The 22,892-nt window shown below is 40.0% G+C and overlaps 1 protein-coding gene and 1 long non-coding RNA gene across 9 annotated transcripts in view; one reads left to right on the top strand and one right to left on the bottom strand.

Moving 5' to 3' along the window:
• Positions 1-794: 794 nt before the first annotated feature.
• Positions 795-22,892, bottom strand: part of mical3b (microtubule associated monooxygenase, calponin and LIM domain containing 3b) — a 33,387-nt gene continuing 11,289 nt past the window's right edge. For 2 of the 7 annotated variants that reach the window (XM_056749204.1, XM_056749208.1), the window contains 13 exons: positions 21,979-22,253; positions 21,699-21,904; positions 21,348-21,425; positions 19,137-20,321; positions 18,931-19,019; positions 17,471-17,578; positions 17,151-17,244; positions 16,014-16,079; positions 15,812-15,904; positions 15,371-15,470; positions 15,167-15,240; positions 12,620-13,897; positions 795-927 (listed from right to left, as the gene is read on the bottom strand). In XM_056749204.1, the coding sequence (XP_056605182.1) occupies positions 13,713-13,897; positions 15,167-15,240; positions 15,371-15,470; positions 15,812-15,904; positions 16,014-16,079; positions 17,151-17,244; positions 17,471-17,578; positions 18,931-19,019; positions 19,137-20,321; positions 21,348-21,425; positions 21,699-21,904; positions 21,979-22,253 (2,553 nt within the window). In that variant the 3' untranslated portion in view covers positions 795-927; positions 12,620-13,712. Of the gene's footprint in view, positions 928-12,619; positions 13,898-15,166; positions 15,241-15,370; positions 15,471-15,811; positions 15,905-16,013; positions 16,080-16,418; positions 16,470-17,150; positions 17,245-17,470; positions 17,579-18,930; positions 19,020-19,136; positions 20,322-21,347; positions 21,426-21,698; positions 21,905-21,978; positions 22,254-22,892 lie in introns of all 7 variants that reach the window. The other 5 variants (XM_056749207.1, XM_056749210.1, XM_056749205.1 and 2 more) reach the window with 4 other exon arrangements.
• Positions 11,954-22,892, top strand: part of LOC130421393 (uncharacterized) — a 55,364-nt gene continuing 44,425 nt past the window's right edge. For both annotated transcript variants that reach the window (XR_008906801.1, XR_008906800.1), the window contains exons 1-2: positions 11,954-12,435; positions 15,154-15,298. This is a non-coding gene — a long non-coding RNA (uncharacterized LOC130421393). The remainder of the gene's footprint in view (positions 12,436-15,153; positions 15,299-22,892) is intronic.

Genomic DNA, 22,892 nt, shown 5'->3' with positions numbered 1-22,892 from the left:
TCCTGTTTAGCATTCTCACTCACCTGTAAAAGAGTTTGATTTAAGGGCAACATTGGGAACCGAGCATAATGTGGAGTGAGAGACGGAGCAGAACAAGATGAGGAGTGATAAAAAAATATTTTCTGTTATGTTTTGCAGTACAGATACAAAAATATCTTAAAGCACAATGCATTTACTTGACAAGGAAAGTGACCCAAGATATTAAAGGTGTCATGAATAAAGAACAAAGCATCACTATTGCTTTGTTAGAGGTATTATTATTTACTTAATTTTTGTATTTCCTTGACAACAAAATGAGGTCACTTTACATTTCAATTAATTCAAAAACAGAATGTGAAGCGCGATACAGAGCAGAATGTAAAACAAGACCCAGAGCAGAATAAGGAGTGACATACAGAACATAATGTGAGCAGATGCTGTGTGAACATGAGAAACACTGGAAGTGTAAGCAGAGCAGGTGTGGGCTGCTGTTGTTGTTTTTCTTCTTCTTCAGGATGTGTCTGTAGTTAATGAGAGTGTGCACAGTGTGAGGTTCAGATGTGTGTGTGCACCCTTCATACCTTATCTGTGTACACGAAGAAAAGTATGAGCAGAATCAACTCTGCCAGCAGGATGATCAACAGAACGATAAAAAACTGGAAGAGAAAAAAGAAAGTGAGGGATTGAAAACGTCCAAATGTAAAGTTTTGTAGTCAGATACATTATGCATTGAACTAACACTCTAAGTGGACTTACGCTCAGCAACAAGCACTTGTTCTCTTTGATGGCACCGAGGCAACCCAGGAAGCCCGTAACCATGACAACAGAGCCCAGGGTAATGACCAGATTGGCGGCGGAGAGGGAGGGGAACGAGGGAGAGAACGTTGCGAAGCTGCCCTGAGAGACGGACAGCCAGATACCCACACCCAACAACCCACAGCCCGACAACTGAGGGGTGAGAAACACACAACATCGATTAAGAATCAAACACGGATAACAGGTCGATACAACAGAGTTTTTTTTGGATTTTCAAGTCAAGCTGGAAGCTCTTTGAAATCAGCCACTGTGCAGGAAACGTGAATACTACAGACATTAGTCATTAGCAACATGTGTGACCCTGGACCACAAAACCAGTTATGAGGGTCAATTGTTTGAAATTGAGATTTGTACATGATCTAATTAAATCATTTTTCCAATGTTGGGATTGGACAATATTTGGCCAAGAATTAGTTAAACTTGAGTTCCCAAAAAGCAGGCCGCAGCGAGCAGAGTTTGTAGGCGTGTTTCTGGACATTTTGTTTCGAGATTTTGCTGCATGCGTTTACAAAAATAACGTTCTTGAAAAATTTGCGGTAGGAAATTTACTAAATATCATCCAAATTTCTTAACTAAATATATAAGCGTCTTCTAAATGACTAAATTTTAATGTGATTTATTAGGTGACCTAGAACCTAAAAGGCATAGTTCACCCAAAAACTCACCACCAGGCCATCGGAGATGTAGGTGACATTTTTTCTTGAGTCCACAGCCCTCTCTGCTTCATATAATGTGAGTCTATGGGGTCCACCTGTCTAAGAGTTCCTAAAGCGGATCATTCCAAAAGAGTGCCTCCTGGCGACATGTTGACGTCTTGCGAAGCAAATCGTTCGATATTTTCATAAAACTGAACGTCATTTTTAATAATATTAGTCATACTGTGCAGCCTCTGCACACGTTCAGATGGCGATCTTCTTGTAGAATTTGGTGGCAGATGGCATGCCAGCGTCTGGTGCGTTTAGCGCCACCTGCAGAAAGGGAGTGTTGAGCGACGGTTCCTTTTTTGGAATTATGTGCTTTAGGAACTCTTAGACAGGTGGACCCCATAGACTCCTAGAGGGCTGTGGATTTACCAAACAATCTTCTTTATGGTTCAGCTCAAGAAAAAATGTCACCTTCATCTCGGATGACCTGGGGGTGAGTAAATAAACAGCAAATTTGAGTTTTGGGGTGAACTATCCCTTTAAGACACTTATCTTTTATTCAATTTGCTGTACTCGTACCCTCCGTTTCCCTCACATATACGTTGACTGCTGTAGCAAATCTTCATGAACTCAAGTTCACTTCAGGTAAAATAGCGTGCAAGTTTGACTTTTGAAGGTCTGAGGAAAGTGAGTTTGTGTGAGCCTAGCCAACAAGATGATACCTGTGTCAGCTTCTTCTGCTGTGAGAGTTATATAAATGCTAATACAACCACAAAAATGGCAGGTGTTGGGGATTAAAGTGTGTATAGCTGTATTTTGTGTGTGTGTAACAGATTAGATGGTACGCTCGTCCACACATCTTATGGGTAAAAACTCTTGTAATTTCATGCTCAGCCAACCGAAATGTAAAAGCAATCCAGTCCGCTACGGGCCAGACACCAGATGACAGACACCTCTTAAACACACCTGGACTGGCTCCAGACACAAAACCAGAAAATGTTGAATTTGCTGCACAAGCTGTGTGTGTATTTTGGGGAGAAAGATTTGAATCTTGCTGAAATCAAAGTCTTTTTTTCACTTCAAAATAAAGTTTTCAAAACATTACATTAAATATTAAAATACATCCGAGCAGCATTTATAGATGAATAATTAACGTGTAAAAGAAAGGAATAGAAAGAGACTGTCTGCCCTCATTCACCACCCGACTACAGTACCCAGAATCCTTTTCACTCGTCACACCTGATCCGCATCATCTGGACATTATTAGTTCATCCCCGTCACCTGACTACACCTCCTTATATTTTCTATTTAAGTTCTCTCCATAGTTTAGTTGTTTGAATGGTATTGTATATGTATGGTGTTGTAATGTTCTCTGTGTCGTCGACAACGTGGATATTATTAAAAAGTATTGGATTATCTGCATCTCTTGAGTGTTCCATCACATGCTGAAGGTACGGCAAAAGAATTGTCACAGCAGTGAGATTCACAACTTTGGTTTCTTTGTATTTAAAAACTAAAGCAATAAATAAATAACATTTCGAGGAATTTTTTATCTAAAATTAAACTATTTGTTAAATGTTAAAATACATTTAGAAATGCATGAAAATGCATTAAATGAAAGTGTTTTTAAGATTATTAAACATCAAATATAACAGAGTAAGATGTCCTACATTCTCTCTTCTACCCCTCGACCACATTGTGTGTGTGCGTCATCATGTGATGTGCCCTACAGTCTAGTGGTCCGGCTCTCCTCGTGCTCCTCTTTGAGTGTAATTGAAGGTGAAAAGCCGTGTCATTCGGTTTCCTCATAAAAATACCCAGCATGCACTCTGAGGCCACGAGGAATGTGAAACGAGACAGAATCCTTATGCTCGCAAACGATATAGAAACCAAAATAAAGAGATAAACAGGCTGCGAGAGAGCCAGAGATACACAGCAGGAGTCCCGAAAGTAAGTTAAAGACGATGAAAGTATTTAAAGGACCGTGAAATTAAAAAAGATGACGCAGTAAACAATAACTGGAAGAGAAAATAATTGGTGTGTAAACGTAGGCAAAAAAATGAAACTAGAGATCCAATCTGAGGTTATTCTGTCCACAGAAACAGACAGACGCTGTGGGCGCTAAGGTAGGACACAATGTTCTTTACCACTCATGATAAACAGCTTTTAACCCAAATTTTTGTATTCATGGTGCGTGCGCCGGAATGCAGAAACACGTGCACAAAACAAATTGAATTCAATGTACTCTGTGCCTTTGGAAAAGCTTTTATAATGGGTTTGTTCTTAATCCGTTGACAGGAGAGATGCGTTTGAAGTGGACTGCCGTACAGACTGCACAGGAGAGAAAGAGCTCATTCTCTAAAAGCTGTTTGGTCTGATGTAGCCCGTGATGAACACAAACAAGGTGTGAGAAACGCAGAAGAGGTGAGGGGAGGAGGATAGTTTCCCTTTTGTTTAAAGTAACGCTGATAAAGAAGGATCAGGTATAAGAAGAATGGCTTGTTTAGCAGTTTATGTTAATAAGATCTGTAATGTGCTGACCTCTCACACAAATGAGCGTGTTTGACCTTGAGGATAATCAATCTGGCCTTAAACTTCTGACTCATGTTTTAAACATCCAGCTGAGAGCCATCAGGCTCACTAATGTCGAACACATGAAATATATATCAGCCGTCATCACACGGACACGTCTCACACCAACATACCCGATAACCCCTCAATCATTTATTAGAAGTAAATAAATCATAACAAAGACCACATCACATGTGATATATACACAGATGGACACATAAGCAGGAAGGGTTTGTTCATCATTTTGATTCAAAGGGAATTGAGATGAAAAGAGCTGAATCCCTTTATAAATCACAAGAAAAGTCACTTCTCTTCAATGAAATAAATCACTCTCAAACTGAATTGCAACCAACCGAAGCACCAAAAAGTCTTACGATCCGTCTCAAGGTAATTCTGTCTGAAGTGTTCTGTCTCACTTTTTAAGCCGCTTCACTTTTATCTTACTATCTCCCTCGCATTTCTTCTTTCTCCGTCCTAGCGTTTAAAGCATCAAATCTGTCTTCAGGCTTTTGTAATCTTTCTGTAATTTTCACATTACCGAGCATTCCCTTCCTAACGCTACACCAGTGGGGTGTGTGGGAGTGTTCTCATGAGTGGGGAGCTTCTTCCTGAAGTTTCCTGCTTGTGATTCGCTACATCCGTCATTAAACAGAAACAAACAACAACACACACACACACACACACACAGGGACAAACAGATCAAACCAGCTATCGCTTCAATCTCAGAACTGTAACACAGTCTTCCTGTTACACACACACACATGACAGACAAACCAGAAAACTAAAGAGAGAGAGAGAGAGGTAGAGAGAGGGAAGAAAGAGAGAGTGATTACTTTGACGGCTTCAGTTTAGATGAATATGTATTACCGCCTTTGATCTGTGAGCATTTAATACCTAATGATGAAACAAATTCCCCAACGTCTCTCAATGGAGCAAACGCAAACACACACACACAATATCTGAGGAAAGCAATGCCAAAAGCAATTCTCAAACACATTGCTCATAGAACCACTGAACATTTGAGCCAATCAATTCAACTCTTAATGTCGTGACTGCTCTGGAACTGCAGAAAAATGGTCGGAACAATGCTGATTGGTCAATGGAACCCCAGATCCTGAGCCCTTTGCTAGTGACTAAAGACTCTAGTATATAATAGTATGAAATAGTTTCCATTTAGGAGTTGCAATTTTGCATCTTTAGTTGTGTAACATGTACACCAAGATGATAGTCAACAAGAAACTGTGAGACAAGCATTTCTTCCATTATTCGACCAAACAGATCCATCCTCATCCACAGTGTTTTTGGGGATGCTGAAAAGTAGAGAGCTTGTGTTTTCCATTTTTTGTTTTATTTGCATCAGTTGTTTTATTATAGAGTGTAGTAACCATGTTTGGCAAATTGATTACAACATATTTATATAATCAGTTTTACTACAAATAAAACCATAAACTATATGGTTGTTGTAGCAAAACCATCATTCATTTTAATAGGGGATTAAAAAAATATTTTGACGTTCAAGAAATGACACTAAAGTGTATGTCACTCGGTTCAGGCAGTGCACTGATACTCACCCAGAACAGCAGGTTGAAGAGGAACATCATGTATTTGACACAACACAGGCATCCACGCGCCATCTTCAACTTCTCAAACTCTAGAAGAAAGATAAAAGACAAGTCCAGATAAAACACAACGTACTTCCCCCCGGCAGACACGCGCTTGTCCTGGGGCTTCACCCCCGGCGGGACCGCGACCACCGCTCCGTCTGTGCGCGCTGCCTTATCTTTGACTTTCGAGCCCCGAGAGCCGTAGAAAGCCCCCACGGCAAGACGATGACCCCGTCGTGCCGCCCGGGTGAACTCTGACTCCGCGCTGTCCAATGAGGGACTCCGCAGGACCTCGGAGTCGTGGCTCTCACTCCTCCGCATCGTCAGATAAAGCGCGCATGTTTTTACGCGCAACTGGATACGAAAGGTCCGGTGGCGCGCGTCTCCGAAAATAGCATCTGGTGCGGAAGGGTAAAGTTCTGCGTAAATTGTTTCAACACTACCCACGAATACAAGCACTTGCACAAACTCCGGAACTTACAGATGTCTCCAAGTGCCCCCAAAACGCATTTGCAAGAGATCGAGCTCCTCATGCGTTTTCCTCGCAGGGGTGTGTGATGCGTAATTCCGCTTCACCGAGCCACAGCTTGCGCCTCCGATTTGTATTCTGCCCGTTCCGTTATATCGGTCACGCATGAACACACGAACTCGAAGCGTGTGCTTTCAACTTTACGCGCTCCATCTCTTCATCATTGGCATCTGTCGAGCGGATTCATCCCCTCTCTCTCTCTCTCTCTCTCTCTCTCTCTAACTCCATATAGCGGTCCGTTCCTTTCTTCTTTCTCACTTCTCTGCATCCTCACAGCATCTCTTTCACTCGCTCCTCCTACAGCATTCAGGTCAATCCGTTTGCGAGTCAGTTGATGCGTTTCCTCGCACCCTTCAAAGCCAAGCGGGGGAACCAAGCCGATAAACTGAGTAAAACAAACCTCTGAACATGTCGAGCAGGAGTTTGTGTTGTCCCTGTGACTGAGTATGTCTGTGTGTTTACCGTCACCAGCTGAGACTCAGAACTGCTGTGAGATTGTTATGCAATCCATGTTTCCAGGTCATTTTTTATGTTGTCAAGTGTAAACAGCAAATGATACTTGCTGGGTTAAGTGCACTTTGCATAAAACAAACATAATCACATTTAGAAATAAAATATGCTTTAAACGCACAACAATGGACGTTTGCTGAATACAATGATAAAAAACTGAATGAATGCAGTTGTAAAACATGTTCATATCACTTTTATTGTATGAATATAAGCAGCAGGACCATTTGTCGCAATACATTCCTTCAATAGCAGAGAGATAATCAAACAGGTTTGGAGATAAATGAGGACGAATAGATGATGACTGAAGGAGTTTTAGGAGAACGATTCATTTCACCACTAGGCTGCACTCTCCTGGGCCTCTTAAAATATCTATCTATCACAGTCACATCCCATCAGACATCACTTGTCAACACGGTGTGAGTGATTCTGAACTAACCGCTGGCTAGCATGTTTACTGACCTCTAACAGGAGTTGCGGTGAAGCCTCATTTTTTCATTTAGGAGTTTTTAAAATTGACTTACACTCCTGCAGCTCGACTGGAAGATCACGGCACTGCCATCGCCAAGGTCACTGTTCCGTTCCCAAGAAACATACTAATGAAATAAATGCCTTGAAGCAAACTCAAGATGCACAAGATAAAAGTCTCAAACTCAAGGTCCGACTTCAGGCGGCAACACAAAAATCTGTGTGAAAAGAATGACTTCTTTCTTATTTTTTTATAATTTATGTATGTGTGTTTGAAGTGTGGTTGTATGTTCATATGAGTGTGAGTCTCCCCATCTCTGTGACTTTGTGCTCAGTTGATTATTTTTTGCTTTAATTTATCTTTCCCTCTGGTACTCTTTCCACTTTTAATTAAATAGCATTGTGCACTGTAATCTTGTGTAACGCACTTGTGTGTGTGTGCTGCTGACTCTGCGTCTCTCTGCCTGTGGTGGCCTTGTGAGATCAAATAATCACAGGAAACTCATTAAGCCTTTCATTACCGGATGAGTTTGGTTTTGCTGTAACCATGGGTGGACAAAACCGTCCCAAAACTCCAACCAACAAAAGTACATCTATATTTGACTAATCTCTCACAGCCATGTGTTGGGATTTTAAGAGTTGAATTTGGATATTTGTCCACTTGGTGGAAAATTTGTCTGAAAAGCGTTATACATTGCATTTAATGTGTGCACTTGTCAGTGTGTTCCTTAAGAATCAAACCCATGACCTCGGCATAGCCAGCACCATGCAAATATTCACCTACCATGCTTCTTATAAGCAACTTACTAAGAAAACATTTAAGGGTGTTTTCACACTGGGCTCGTTTGCTGCGGTTTGAACTTGAGTGCGATTGTTCCCGGCGCCCCCGCAGCGTTAGTTTGGCTTCAGACTCAACTTGATTCTGTTGAACCCTGGTGTGTTTGCGTTTGTCTTACATCTTAAGAAATGTGCACAGCGTATGACAGAAAACAGAACAATGATCAATATATTGTGTTTTTATTCATTTGGCGCAGAGGTAATTACATTTGGGTTAACTGTATGCGCGTTGCATGCAGACGGCTTTCTGCTGCTTGCAAACAGACTATATTGAGGAAACAGTTAATTTATTGAAGGAAATACTTCACAATCGCGATAGTCACTTTACTTCCTTATCAAGTGCGCACCCGGATCCGTGTTGCTTTCATATTCATGCAAACCCGCCACAGTTCCAGAGCAACCCAACTCAGAGCACCTTCTTCAGGTAGTCTCAGGCTGGGTAGTGAGATGCGCACCGGGTTCGCTTAACAGCTTTTACATTAGCAATTTTTTATGTGAACCGCGCCCAATTCGAACCAAACTTCAAGTGTGAAAGCAATTTTGTTGAAATATTTCATATCTTTGCCCACACATTTAGATTAATGCTGCGCGCTATGTCTTTTATAATTTGCTGAAGTATCGGATACACTCGCGAAAAAAGCCAACGGAGAGAATCGTGGACGGTCCAGATGCACAACTGTGTACTCTGAGAAACAGACTCTTCATGAGTTTTTCAGAAGGCAGCCTCACTGAACGCTACAGACCATCTGTCTTCTCTCCAACACTGAAAAGACTTCAGGTCACTGACCTCATAGATGGACTGAAACTTTACCTGAATATCTTACTAAAACCTGACAAAACTTTATTTATTTTTTGTTTGGAAAAACATACCGCCTCGGACGAACAAGTGACAGCGGAGTTTCTATTGCCATATTGACCAACATATAGAATATAGATAGTATTGTAATATTTTACACGGTGTGTTTAAACCGCCTTTTATCTGGATGTCAGAGGAGACAGAACAGCCGGAGAAAGTGCTGAATATTGGCTCACAGCAACTTAAGGCACCCAGCCTCGGCTAAGAGACAGAAACAGACGTCATTTATTATACATTGACGAAAGACAGAAATTCAAGAACAGAAGAGAGCGAGAGACTGCAAAACTTTTAGGATGTTCACCTGGATATAGTTCATTATTCTGCATTAAAATGTGGATTCATTCAGAATCATATCGAGAATAAAAATAATCCATTTTAATGTATCAAAATTTCCTCCGAGTGGTGTCTCTAAACCTATCAGAAAACAATAGATGCACCAACCAAATTTGTCGCGTGGTACAACACTATAATGAACATCTGTCTGCCGATCTGCTCCCACACACACACACAGAGATATTCTCCCACTTTCTCAGTCTTTATAATGAGAGCGTTCCTTATCGTGCGTGACAGCGCTCTTAAGCAGGCGGTTCTGTACAGCCGGACACACAGGCTTGTGCGTGCCCTCACACGACAGATGTATTCCCCATCAGTCTGCCCTATATGTAAATCAACCCCATCCGGGGAATTCTGGTTAACTCACACTTTAAACGCCTGCTTAGAAATGGGATTTACATCCCCGAAGCAAGCTGAGAGAAATTTTGATGAAGAAACTGATACAGACGTTACATGACATAATATAAAAGCAGTTATGTAAGGGGTTTTAAAAGTAGTTATAAACTGCTCAAGTATGCTGAAGTACACAGTGTGGTTCTCCCTCTTATATCGACTCCACTGTCTCTGCATTCAAACCATAAATTAATAAATAGTGTGAACTAGGCAGGGGCCCAATAACCGTTCCAAGGTATACTGAGGTTTCAAAACCACTAACATTTTCTGTGATACCGTTTCTAAGGTATGAGCTGTGTTTACACAAAAAGAAACAATAATTTATGTAATGTTTGATGTTTTAGCCTAATATATGGACTGTGACAAAACATTTTTGGAAAGAGTATAATTTTAAGGCCTTATTTTTCCCTGACATATATGTTCTATGAATGTTGGTCAGAAATCAAATGTATTTGTGTCCATTTAAAAAGTTTGTTTATGCAGACATTTGAAAATAACACATTTAAGTGCAAAGTGTGTATCGTGACCGATTAGTGTGCCCTAAATCACAACATGATTAAAATACTATTTCAAAGCGACTCCGATACTGCTCTTTAGTGTACAAGCTTTACAATACTATACCAACACAGCCATGCAGTTAATGAAGGGACACCTGTATCCCATAATGCATTGCTCTCTTTCTCTCCAATGAACCTCACAGATGTGTGCAGACTGAAAAAAAACGCTTTTACAAGTTTGAACACCTATCCACACACACACACACGAAAGTCTTAAACTTTGCATCAGTTCCATTAATAATGAGCTTTTATATCGTTGAAAACGCTGTCAACACTGATATCAGGACTGCTGGAGAGCACGCATGTAAGATTACATTGAGTCACGTCAGATTGAAGACGCATGACAGTGTATGGCATGACGCAGCCACAGAACAGAGGCAGACACTCAGCTGCTTCAATATTAATGCAAGCGCTCTCTTTTACATTAGTAATAGCATTTTTAACATCGACTTCCTCAGACGTAAATATTAAACACATCTTGCCTGCAGAAAATCTTTCGTTTTACTGTCAAAAAACTCTATTGCTCCCTGAACTCATTGGATCATAAAGCGTCTGCCAAATGACCAGATGTAAAACTGAAAAGGGGATTTAACACGAGAGGTGCAGGTTTGCTTTTATCTGACCTGTCTAAAGAAGCAGAGTTAATGCACATATATTATTTAAGTCTATATGAAAAGTGGAAAAGCTACATAAAAGGTTTAATTATTGTCATCATGTCCTTTGATAAGAGTTTTCAGCTCACTAGGCCCAACCAAAGAGATTTTCTGTGCATGACAGCCTGAGGGGATGAGGTGTCTCAGAGCCGTGTCTCACTGCTTAATCGTATCATTAGTGCTTTATTATGCTTTACTGTGCTCTCTCTTTACACTTTACCCCTTTCTCTCTCTCTCTCTTTATTCTCTAGTTTTATGAAGACCGGTTCGCATTATTATCGTGACCTCGTTCCAAGTGATTTTGGGATGCACTGCCCTCTAGTCGCATTATAATTATACTGCGTCTCTATTGCCAAGCTGGGATAGAGCTTGACCATCCCTATGCCCTACGACCTTCAAGAATAAAGCTCTTGATGTGTAAACTCTAGAGGGGAAAATGCAATTATAGCACTTAATGTGTCCGTTTAAAATTCACTTGGCAAAAGGAGCAATATAAACAACGTCTTTTACTCTTTATTTGTTTATATGTCCATTTAAACGCCCTTCGGATGGCCATATATCCCGTTTGAAACGCACCATGAGTAACTACAGGAAGACATTTAAAGGGACAGATCACCCAAAAATTTACATTTACTTTGAATGATATCCTAAATGTATATAACTTCCTATATTTAGGTGCATATATTTTATATCTATAATATAATTGTATATGATGTTGTTATACTCGTGGTAAACATTCTGAAGTGAAATGATACAGTTGTGACAGAGAAGTCTTCATATTTTGAGCTTATTTAGCAGTTCATGTTTAAACTTTTAATAAAACATTATTCATCTGTTCGTAATATTTGGGTGAACTATTTTGATAATATATATGTTAACAAAGGAATTTAAATATAAGTTAAGATCTATTGAAAGTGGGCAATATAAGGCATTTTATTAATTTATTTTTTCAGATTTTGCAAACTGTGTGAAAAGTCTCTTGTTCACTGTAATTTCATAACTGAAAATGTTTCTAATTAGTATTTTATTAATTTCTGCCATTGTTGAAAACTAACATATTTTTATAAGTTATATACTATTTGCTATACATTTACTAATTTTAAAGAATATGATAAATATGATCGTAAAACACAGCATTTATAAAAAGTGCATGTTTCATTTACAAATCAGTATCACAGAAAAACAGTCACAATATTTGAGACACGTTTTATGACGTTACATTTCTCGAACTTCAAAATCTTTACATAAAAACTGTGAAGAGTTTAATGTTGTATTTATAATCTCTATGGTTGTTTTGAGTCCATCACCTCCCCTCATTAGTGTCAGAGATGCGCAACAGCTGTGTGTCTAATAGAGATGCGCCAATCCTGCACATTCCTGCGCAACTTTATATCAGAGTCAGAGCTCGTACACCACACGCTCTCTGATCAGTATAACAGAAGGTTAATTCGATGCCAAAGTAGTCTAGTTTCATGAACCTGAAGGCTTTAAACACAAATACACTTCTTCCATTAGGCCGTTTTCATGAAGGCTAAAGCGACGGACACGTGACTCGTCTATATTTCCACGTCAAGTAGTTTCCGTTCTGATATTTGTGCGCAGCCGAGATTTTTCCACTCATCATCATCACCAACAACAACCGGGAACTCACGAGGCACGTCGAGCTGGACATGTGTGCGACACCGCATGTAAGTCACGTATTTATTAAAACACAGTAAAAACAAACACAAAAGATATAAACAAAGCAGACCCGCGTAACACACGCAGCAGAAATGTATCAACAATGATGGAGGTTAAGAAAACATGATATCGCAAACAGGCATAAATGTTTAATAACACATACAGAATTTTTCTTACTTTTTAGTTACTCACCTTATTAACAATGTTACTGATGTTTATCACTTCCGATCACAGCAATGCTTTCTTCTCGTCTTCACTTTCGTGCGCTCGTGCGCTCCTTAACACTGAGTGGCGGATCAAAAACGCATGTAAACTTTCGCTAACGGGAATTTTGCTTCCATTGTGATTAAGGGGATAAAGTTTGGGAACGATCGAAAACTTTTCCCACGAACGGAAACCGAGATGGAGAGATGGAGAGGCGTGACTTAACCCTTCTACGGTCACTGCTGGAAATTCATTGCGCCATTACAAATAGTGTCCTGCAGAGGGCGCGCGTGGACCTGCAATACATTTATAACGATTTGTTTTATTCGTGTGAATGTGGATTTACATAAGATCTACACATTTGCCAGATGCTTTTATCCGAAGCAATGTACAGTGCATTTAATCTACACTTTTTATCAGTATGTGCGTTTCCTGGGACCCATGACATATACGTCACTTATTCAATGCCCTTTTGCTTAAACAGCATTCATAAAACTGAACAACACATTTTGCTTAAATATAAAGTTTATTGCAAGTGTTACAGCATGAAATGCATGGTGTAAAGCAAACTTCGTGATATTCTAATTAATTTAAAAACACATTTTAGTCAATACAGCCATTGTCTTTGTATTAATGGTCAACTGTGTGTAGAGTTAGTTTGCATGGTAAACAATAAAAACAGTTTCAGCAATAATACTTTCGGACAGGCCATATGTTTTGTTTAATTTCACATGCATAAGTCTGAATTGAAATGACTGTACATTGTCAATATGGTTGTATATGCTTCCACATTCTGTCAACAGATGAAAACAAAAACCAAATAAAGAACGATGTTCGTTTGCATAGTGGCGTTGCATTTTTTGGCAGCAAGACTTCTTCACTTATCTCCAAAGAGCTTTATTCTGCACCTTATATAAGTGAGAGTTCTGGAATATATCATTAAGACAGCAAAGCATGTAAGTACCGTGTCACAAACGGCCCAGAGTGCACATGAACTGTCAGTTTCGGACCAATGAAAACAGCAGCTGCGTATTTTTGACACGGCGTAGCCCTTCCTTTATCATGCAGATGCATGTAAGATTCAGTCCCAGTGCAGACTGAAGCCCTTGGACAGCATCGCAGCTTCCAGATCGCTGTCCTCCTCTCTCTCTCGAACTCTCTGCTCTTCCAGCAAAGCCACCAGGGCATCCCGCTGCTCCACCACGTCCAGCATCTCGCTCAAGATACGGCTCTCCTCGGCCAGCTCCTGCTCTCCTTTAAGATGATCTGAGACAGAGAGAAAGAGGAATTAAATGTGTGAAAATGTTACAAATAAACATAAGGGTAATAACACAGGTGTGAATATTCCTGGGGTCATCACAATGTCAATGTGAGAGATGTTTTGTTACTATGGGATTTTTTCTTTATTACTGACAGACAAAAATAAAAATGTGCTGTACAATACTGTACGTGTGAGAAAACTTGTTCAAAAACAACAACCGCCGCTATTTTGGGTCAATTTTACTGTGCCTTAAAACACCTCTGCCAAATGGTAGTTTTGGGTCCCAATGCTGACACATTAATTGAATGATAAATGATCTTTAATGAACTTAAAGATAACATGTCATATTGATTATTAAAAAAATGGTATATATATGTTTTTACAGTACACAGGGTTCCTACGCGTTTTGGAAAAGTATGGATTTTTCTTTGATTGTTTTCCAGGTCTTGATTAGTATAAAAAGATGAAAATTGATTGAGAAAATTATGAGTTTCCAAACTATTGAGCTATTCGGTTTTCTGAAATATAAAATTAAGAATTTCTGATAATACATTCATTTTTATGAAGTTTGGAGCATGTTTCGAGCACTGCCAAAAGATCAGCGCTAGATTGTAATTCAATCTGGTAATATTTGTGTAAAAATGTCAATTGACCGTGGTTACCCCTTCACTGATAAACATAAGACAGACATGGTTTAGCTTTTGTTATCTTATTTCCACTCCAATTGTTCTAAAATGCACATTTGTAGCTAAAGAAAATCTTTTTAGTTTGGGACAAACTCAGTTTTTGGACCTCTGTATATCTATAATGCTGCGTACGGCCCAGATTAAACGTCGTCATCATTTTGGAAGAAGCCAAATGAATGGACTATAGTTCTCTTCATGTTCATTAATGAATTATATTTCACCAATCCTTCTGTTGCTGTGGGTTAAAGGTTTACAGCTATTTCATTTGACATATTAATAACATTGCACTTAATTACAATAAAATGTTGTGCATTGAACATGTCTGGGTTTAGTTTTAATTATTTTGTATGAGGTACAGCTATAACAGTCCACTGATTATTTGGCAAAATATTATAAGAATATAAATGTGAGCAATTCGATTTGGTCTTAAAATCTTCAGGGAAGTTTGTATGTTTGAGTCTGGATAAGTATGGAATTTCGAAATGGAAAACGTTTGGAACCCTGAGTACATGTACAGACATCTATGTTTCATGATGCATGTATGAAACTATAAACGACTATCAACTCATTTTCAGTGTGTGTTCTGACCGTCCACTGCCATGCGCTCCCTGAGGTCCTGCTGCAGACGACTCTGTCTGTCCTCCAGCTCCAGCTCACGTGCACTGCAAACAGACCCCACAGATGAGCTCAGAGCAATCCAACACCACTACACATTACAAGGTAGGCAAACAAATATTTTTTGTGTATTAAAACAACACGGAAAAGGAAAACACACACAAAAATACCACTCACAATATCATGAGCTCAGATTCATAGCGCACAAGAGCGTTCTTCTCCTGAACCAGCTTAAGCCACTGATGCATTAGGCTGGGGTCATCCTTCTTCCCCATCCCTGAATGATACCGAGAACAATTATTTAAAGAGATAGATGCGTTTACATGCAACTTTATGTCTAACTCAACCGGAGCAGTGTGCAAGCAACAAAAAGTCACGGGTTCCAACACACATACTAAAACAACATAGATTACATGCACTCGTTGCATTAAATGACAGCTTCTTTCAATTTCATAAATGAAAAAAATGTCAACTATATAAGTCATGCAAGCGGCACACAAACACTGGGTATTTTAATAAGACATCTAGAAACAGGCCAGGAGATCATTTTGTATCTCTGGCAACATCCATGCAGATGAATGACGTGCCCATGCAGATCCAGCACAAGAAATAACATACGTAGCTGGTGCAGCGGAGGTTCCTGCACCACGTAAAGAAAAAAGACCGTACAGACATACACGGAGTGATCGTGTTCTGTCCCTTTAGCTTTGGCTGTGTACGGTGATGCGCGAAGAGAAGACAGAAGAGGGAATTTGTAAACGTTAGAAATGTTTTATCATGAGACTCTGCTGTAGGTGAGACAGGAAGCTGAGGCGGTTACCTTCTGAAGAACAGCACGGACACAGATAGACGGGTCTTTTACGAGGAGAACCCAGAAAGGGCTCGTCTAACACCACAGGAGGAGCAGGGAGAGACGGGGAAGAAGGAAAAGCGGAGGGAGTTAAGACGCTCATAAGCTGGAGAAGACAGAGCAGGTTTTGTTTTGATTGTGTGAATGGACTGAATGTGGCCTGGACTTGAGCAGAGAAATGTGTCCCATCCATGTCTTTCCAAGTGAAAATGACCTCTGGCCTGTCCTGGTGTAGAAAACTAGTCTATGAGTCTCATTCAGGGTAACATAATGAACTACAACAAACACTTTTATGGTGTTAACACATTAAGAGCCTGTGTTAGGCTTGTGTTAGTAGCATTAGCATCAGGGACCCGTCGAACGTGTCGTACATACCACCCAGATGTATGTCCAAGAGCTCTGAGCTAGTAGAATCTCCCCAGAAGTCTATATTGTAAGGAAGGGAAGATCATGAGGCTCTTGACCATGAATGTGAGGCCCAAGGGACAAACACTAAATATTGACGTCTTATATTTTTTGTCCAATAAAATCTAGAATGTGAATGTCCTTTCTAATACCTGCCAAAGATGAGCGGGAGAAATTAAGCGTTTGTGATGTAGGAAAGTAGGAAATATCTAAAGTTTACCCCTGGATTTAGGGATGTCATCATGGGAAAAACTTTCCTTTTAAAGATCATGTAAATATGTTTTTAAATACAAATCCAGGCCTTTGTACACAAGTATAAACAGTGAAGGTTATACAACAAAATGTGAAAGAAAAAATAGAAATGATATTTAGAATAAATATATGTTATGATAACGCACATGTATAAGAAAAACACCTATACTTAAAACGAATAGCTGAAAATAACACCGTATAAATAACCGTTCTACATCAGTATACAGTTTTCTTTATATATAAAGAAAATTCCATAATTTACTCATAATTACTCATAACTCACCCTTAAGCAAGACATTTCTTATCGTTTGTATCCCTCAGAAGAGTCAGATGCATATTTTAAATGACGTGAGGGTGCAGAAATGATGACAGAATAGTCATTTTTGGGTAAACTTTAAGTCCCGAGGCTCCTAAATTTTGATGAGAAAGTGACAGGTGATTGACAGGTACCTGCTTCCCCCCTCAAGGCTTTCTCTACGGCCACGCCCCTCTCTTCCAGCTGCCTTTGCTTCACCTCCACCTGCTCCAACTGACGCTGGATCATCTGAGACGACACCAAATACACAACCTTTTAAAAAAGCATCTTGTGTGCTTTAATAGATGAGATTTGCAGAATCTTCATACTCTACTGTACAATAGATTTCCGTTATTGTAAATCCTGCAACTTTAAATAAAGGATGTTGAGAATATTTGAGGGTATTACAGACGTTTGCACATCAGTATACAAAGATACATGGTTTGAAACATGGTACGCACACAGTAATGCTCACCTGCGCTCTGTGGAGTCTCCGCAGCTCCTCCTGCTTGGCTTGTCTCCGCGCCGCTCTCTGAACCCGGCGGGTCAGTTTGGCGTTGAGTTCCTCCTCAGTTTGTGTTTTCTGAAAGAGCGTGGTACACACACTTATACTGGAGGGGTCGGGGAACACCACCCACACACCCACCACTTCTGTAGAACACGAGGAATGGATGGGAGCCTTGATTGGCCGCTCTGGTTCATCGCTGCGTTTCTATTGGGTAATAAGAGTCTGAGCCGTTGGATGCACCGAGGAAAGGAAATGTGGGAGGGGCTTATCAAATGAAAAATAAAAGATGCTACCTTAACGGCGTACGCTCTCTTGAACGCCAACGCGTGAGGCACATAAAGAGACTTATAGAGAAAGAGGGCAGATAATGCATTAAACTACTTTCAAAGAAAACTGTACTCTAACTACCACATACAGCACAAACAATACAGAAAACTCTAGAAGTCGATATAATTCTATATCAAATCAAGGACAAAGACCCCTTTGGATGTCCGGTTTGGTACCTCCTCATCTATTGTCTCTTTCTGAATGTCTGATATGATATCAGAGAGCTCCTGACTCGGCTGAGAGCAAAAGCAAGAAAAATACAAATGACCTCAAAAAACAACAACAACAAAAACTTGATGAATAAATAAACAGCTTGAACCTCCATCTGTCAACCCAGATACACAGAGCAGCTCTAAAGGACCGAGTTATGAATATAATAGGTTTTAATTGCTGTATTCACTCCTTCAACACCGAACGCATGTCACAAGTCATTATTAAAAAGATATACAGCGATCGAAACATGAGAAAAAACTTTTCTTTAGTTTAAAATAAATGAATTTCATTACTAAAACATGCTGCAACTAAAACTGGTCAAAACTTCCAGTAATGTTTAATTGAACTTAAACTTCAAATCATTTAGAAATGTTAAGATGACTTTAATATAAATAACTTTGTACATAGTAAATCATAACTAATCTAACTCATTTTATACTGCGATGATAAATTGTCTTATAATGAATTGTGATACGCAGTCAGTTATCTTTCTCTTTTAATAGTAATTATAAACTTTTAAATCTGTAATCCTGAACTTCATTTTACACAACAATGGAAACACACACTTGCTTAATAGAACTATCTATATAATGGACTGATAAGACAATCATTTTCAGTTGAAGTTTAATGTACATATTCTAAAAAATAATAATAATATTAAATGATTAAATATTATTCTAAATAGTTTTTTCTACTTCTGTCACTACCATCTGTATGTAAAACACAATAAAGCTTCCTTGCAAAAATGAAAAATTGTCTATATTAGAAATGAATCTGAAGTCAATTGATATATATATTTTTTAATTATAAGCGAACAAGGAAATGCTCAAACTGAAAAGATGAAAGAAATGACATGAGGATGACAGAAGAGAGGTGTTTTACTGCACCTGAGATCTGAGTGGACATCTCTCTAAAACACCAGTGCACGACAAATCTGTGTCCTCTGAGAAACTTGGATTCTTCCTGAAGCACAAATCTGAAATGTGGATGAACATAAAAACATCCTCGACATCACCACTCTGTTTACAGTTTACTCATCTATGCAGTCGTTTTATTTACATGACGGTCCATCCATCAATGTACAGGATCTCACCTGTGGTTCTGCTCGGTACTTTCCTCTTGCTCTCTGTGTTAACAGCTGCAGTGTCGGCCGGCATCGTCTCGTCCTTTCTCTTCTTATCCTTCTTATACACCGAAAAAACAGTTTTCCAGAGAGACTTCTGCTTGCCCGGCTCCCGCCGCGTCTCCGCTGCATTCAGACTCTTCCTGCTTTTCCGTGGTGAAAACAGGGAACTGCGCTTTTTCTGCTTTTCCTCTACACCCGCGTCCGCCCCCCACAGCTTCATATCTGACCCGTGCAGCCTCACCTCTGACCCGCCTGCCAGCAGCGGAACGACCACACGGTCTGGAAGCGTCCTGCTGTGTCCCAGTCCACGCTTGTCTGTCCCATCATGCATTGGGTCCGCCACGTTACCACGTCTGTCCGGCAGCCCGGCTGGCAATACGGGACGGTGGTCTTCAGCACACAGGATCTCTATTTCATCTGATGGAAGACTTTGAGCTTGGTTGAGTTTTGGTTCCTGTTGTGGAACAGTGGTGTCGAGAGTTGTGACTGATGAAGATGAGCAGACCAGAACCTCTCGCTTCAACAGCGGTTCAGAATGCCGCTGGATGTGGCACTGCTTGGCAACGGGGCTGTAGGGAGGGGTCAGAAGGCCTGCATTTGGATTTGAAAGTCTGAGAATCTCTCCAGAAGTAAAAGAGATGGAATCAGGGTCTGGATTCAGGTTTTCGGCGGTCACACAACCCTCCACAGTGATGCTGAGCCTGTGTCTTACAGAGCAGCGACCTAAAGCCTCTTGTAAGGTGACATCTACCTCGCCATCCGGAGACTCGATGCTTTTTGGCATTTGGATGGCAGAGGTATTGCAGGACGGTATGAATGTGACGGAGGTGTAAAAGCTTTCTTTACTGGTGGAGTTTTGGGTGCATGAAGCAGTCGTAAGGTCTCTGGACACAGGAGTCAAGCCTAAAGTCTTCCGGATCTCAGCACTTTTCAGCCAGAACTCCTGTATGATCTCAGATGTGTTGACGGACTGGTTCTCAAGGGCCGTTTCGGATTTGGATGTGCAAATGTGTGCGGGGCCTGAGTCGGTATCAGGAGCTTTAGTTTGTTGACGGTTGGGCGGAGACTCTGCAGGTGATTGGTGGAGTGGAGTGGACTCTTCCTGTTCATGTTGGTCACATTGGACTAAATCCTGTTCATCACTGCAGGTCTCTGGGAACAAACAAAGAAGATGTGAACCTAAAGAGCTTCAATAGAGGAGCAATAAGCTAAAGCTAAATTTGAACCAAGCGGAGGAAAATCTGAATCAAGCAGGACTTAAAACAGCTGAAAACAGATATGATGGAGAAAAAAAATGGAATAAACGGTGAAGATTTTATTAAGAAATTTCGGATTATAACAACTAGTCCTATTAACTCTTTCCCCCCATTGACGAGTTATCTCGTCATTTAAAAAAAAAACGGTACCCCGCCAAAGACAAGTTATTGCGGCAATCGGTGTTTGTACTGTTATACAGCAGGTGGCGCTGTTACACACCTTTGGAAAAAGTACAGAATCTCTGAACTTTGAACGTATATATTTGATCTGTTTTTAATGATTGTTCCGAGTGTTTGACCAAACATTTTTATTATCTCTGCTGTTTAATCAAAGTGATGCATTTTTGAAGATACCTACTCACATTTAAGGGTTGATAAAAAAGAATAAATGAAGATAGAAGAAGCAGAGACTCTGTCCATAAATTAATTACAGAAAATGTAAAAACCGCTGACGTTGGCAACTTTTTTTTTTTAAAAGGCTGGCAGGGAAAGAGTTAAGAGAATCTGAGAATAGCTTTTTAAAGTTTTCCAGGAACTGCACTTTTTTCTGAAAGTTCATATTTTACTTAGTTAAATATAAAGCAGTCAATGAGCTGTATGTTTTTGTGTACTGTACCTTTAGTTTAATGTTGCTTTTTATATTAAAATGTACAGTGAAACAAAAACAAGGGCTCATTTCTTTATGCTTTAAATAGCAGTAAACAGCAAACATGGACATATTCTATAGATTACACTTAACATGTAACATTTTCTTCATAATGTAAATCAAGCAAAAACGAAATGCTAATGCATTGCAAACTATACATGCTAGTAATCATGCATAGGCTGCAAATAAACAAAACCTGCAAACAAGATCAAACGAGTTACAAATAACTCAACAAAACTAAAGAAGGCTGTCAGTGGTCATCAGGGGAGGTTCTACCTTCAACAAACCCCGCCTCCTCTTCCTCAAGCCACACCCCTGAGAGCCGCTCCCTCTCCCAAGGGCAGTACTCACCCTCTATACACACAGATGTAAACAACCCACAACATAATCACATGCTTGAAATTGGATAAACAAAAACTAACAATGCACCAACAAACATACACATCACAAACCAGACCAATACAACACAGGTATTGTGTATTAAGAAAAACTGTCCATTACAAATACCTCATCTTAAAAATCTACAAGATGATTTTTCTGAAATAAACAAGTTATATTGTCAAAGTCAGTTGAAGTGAAACCTTTAAATAACAAAAGGAAAGATGTCAAAAGTAAACAAACGCTCACCATCACTAGAACCTCCCTCCTTCTCCTCCACCTCCTCTTCTTCCTCTGAAACGTCCTCCTCTTCTTCCTCGTCCTCCTGTATTATCTGACCTCCCTCTTTTTTCTTTAGTCCCTCCCCCGAGTCTAACACACCCCCTCCATTAGTCCTGGTGTTTGTCTCCTGCTTCCAGACAAGCTCCTCCTCCTCCAGCTCCGACTCTGAGCTACTGAAGAGCAAACAGCGAGACATTTACTGGAGATGACATCAAACACATGAACAGAAGAAGAGAGCGTTTGCTACCTCGACGGCTCCTCAGAGTTCTTGTCCTGCAGGCTGGCGCTGAGGTTGTGCTGTGCCAGCGTCTCCTCAGGAACCTCCTGCAGCGTGTGGTTCTCTTTTTGCAGGCAGGGTTTGTAGTTCTCCAGCTCAATGCGCTCCGGCGTGCCACACAATCGCTTGGCCAGACTCGATGCCATGTCTGAGCGGGTACCGGACCAGCGGTCTGGAGGAGACGCCGTGCCCACTGACCCTGGTGAGGACAGAGACGGGGAAGCTGAAGATGGTGCAGGGGCTGACTGAAGACACAGAGAAACACATGTTTTACATTTGCTCTTAAAACACAACACTCCATTGAAGGTTTGATTATGTTTTAAGGGAATAGAGAAATATTTATACTGCGTATTATATCCCCTACCTCTACACATAACCATCACACAAATCTTTCTGCATTTTTTACGTTTTTAATTAAACATCATTTAGTATGATTTATAACTGGTTATTCCCATTGGCCAAAAATTACCCCACAATTTCAAATAAATATCTTTATAAGTCCGCTCTATAGACTGCGCAAAATACTTATAACTAAAAATAGAAATAATGAATATTTACATCTAAAGGAAAAAAATAATAAAATGAGTGGGAGGAAATGAAAATGAATTACAAAAACATGACACTTAATAAAACAAAGCAAAAACAACAACAACAAAAACCACTTATCCACCTAAACTAAACAATCAGTTTTGGTTGGCGGTCCTGTTCCACTTTCTATCCAAAACACACAAACAGCAAAACTCAACAACTGATAAGTGACTGAAGAAAGATTCAATAAACACAACAATCCCTTACGAAAATTGAGCATGGTTTTACTCCAGTTAAGATAAAAAAACATGGTTAGTGTAGTAAAACAATGGTCAACACAAAATAAACATGGTTTT

Source organism: Triplophysa dalaica, chromosome 5 (assembly GCF_015846415.1).
Source record: "Triplophysa dalaica isolate WHDGS20190420 chromosome 5, ASM1584641v1, whole genome shotgun sequence".
NCBI lineage: Eukaryota > Metazoa > Chordata > Actinopteri > Cypriniformes > Nemacheilidae > Triplophysa > Triplophysa dalaica.
The sequence above is the reverse complement of the archived record's forward strand: the minus strand, read 5'-3'. Positions and strand labels throughout refer to the sequence as shown.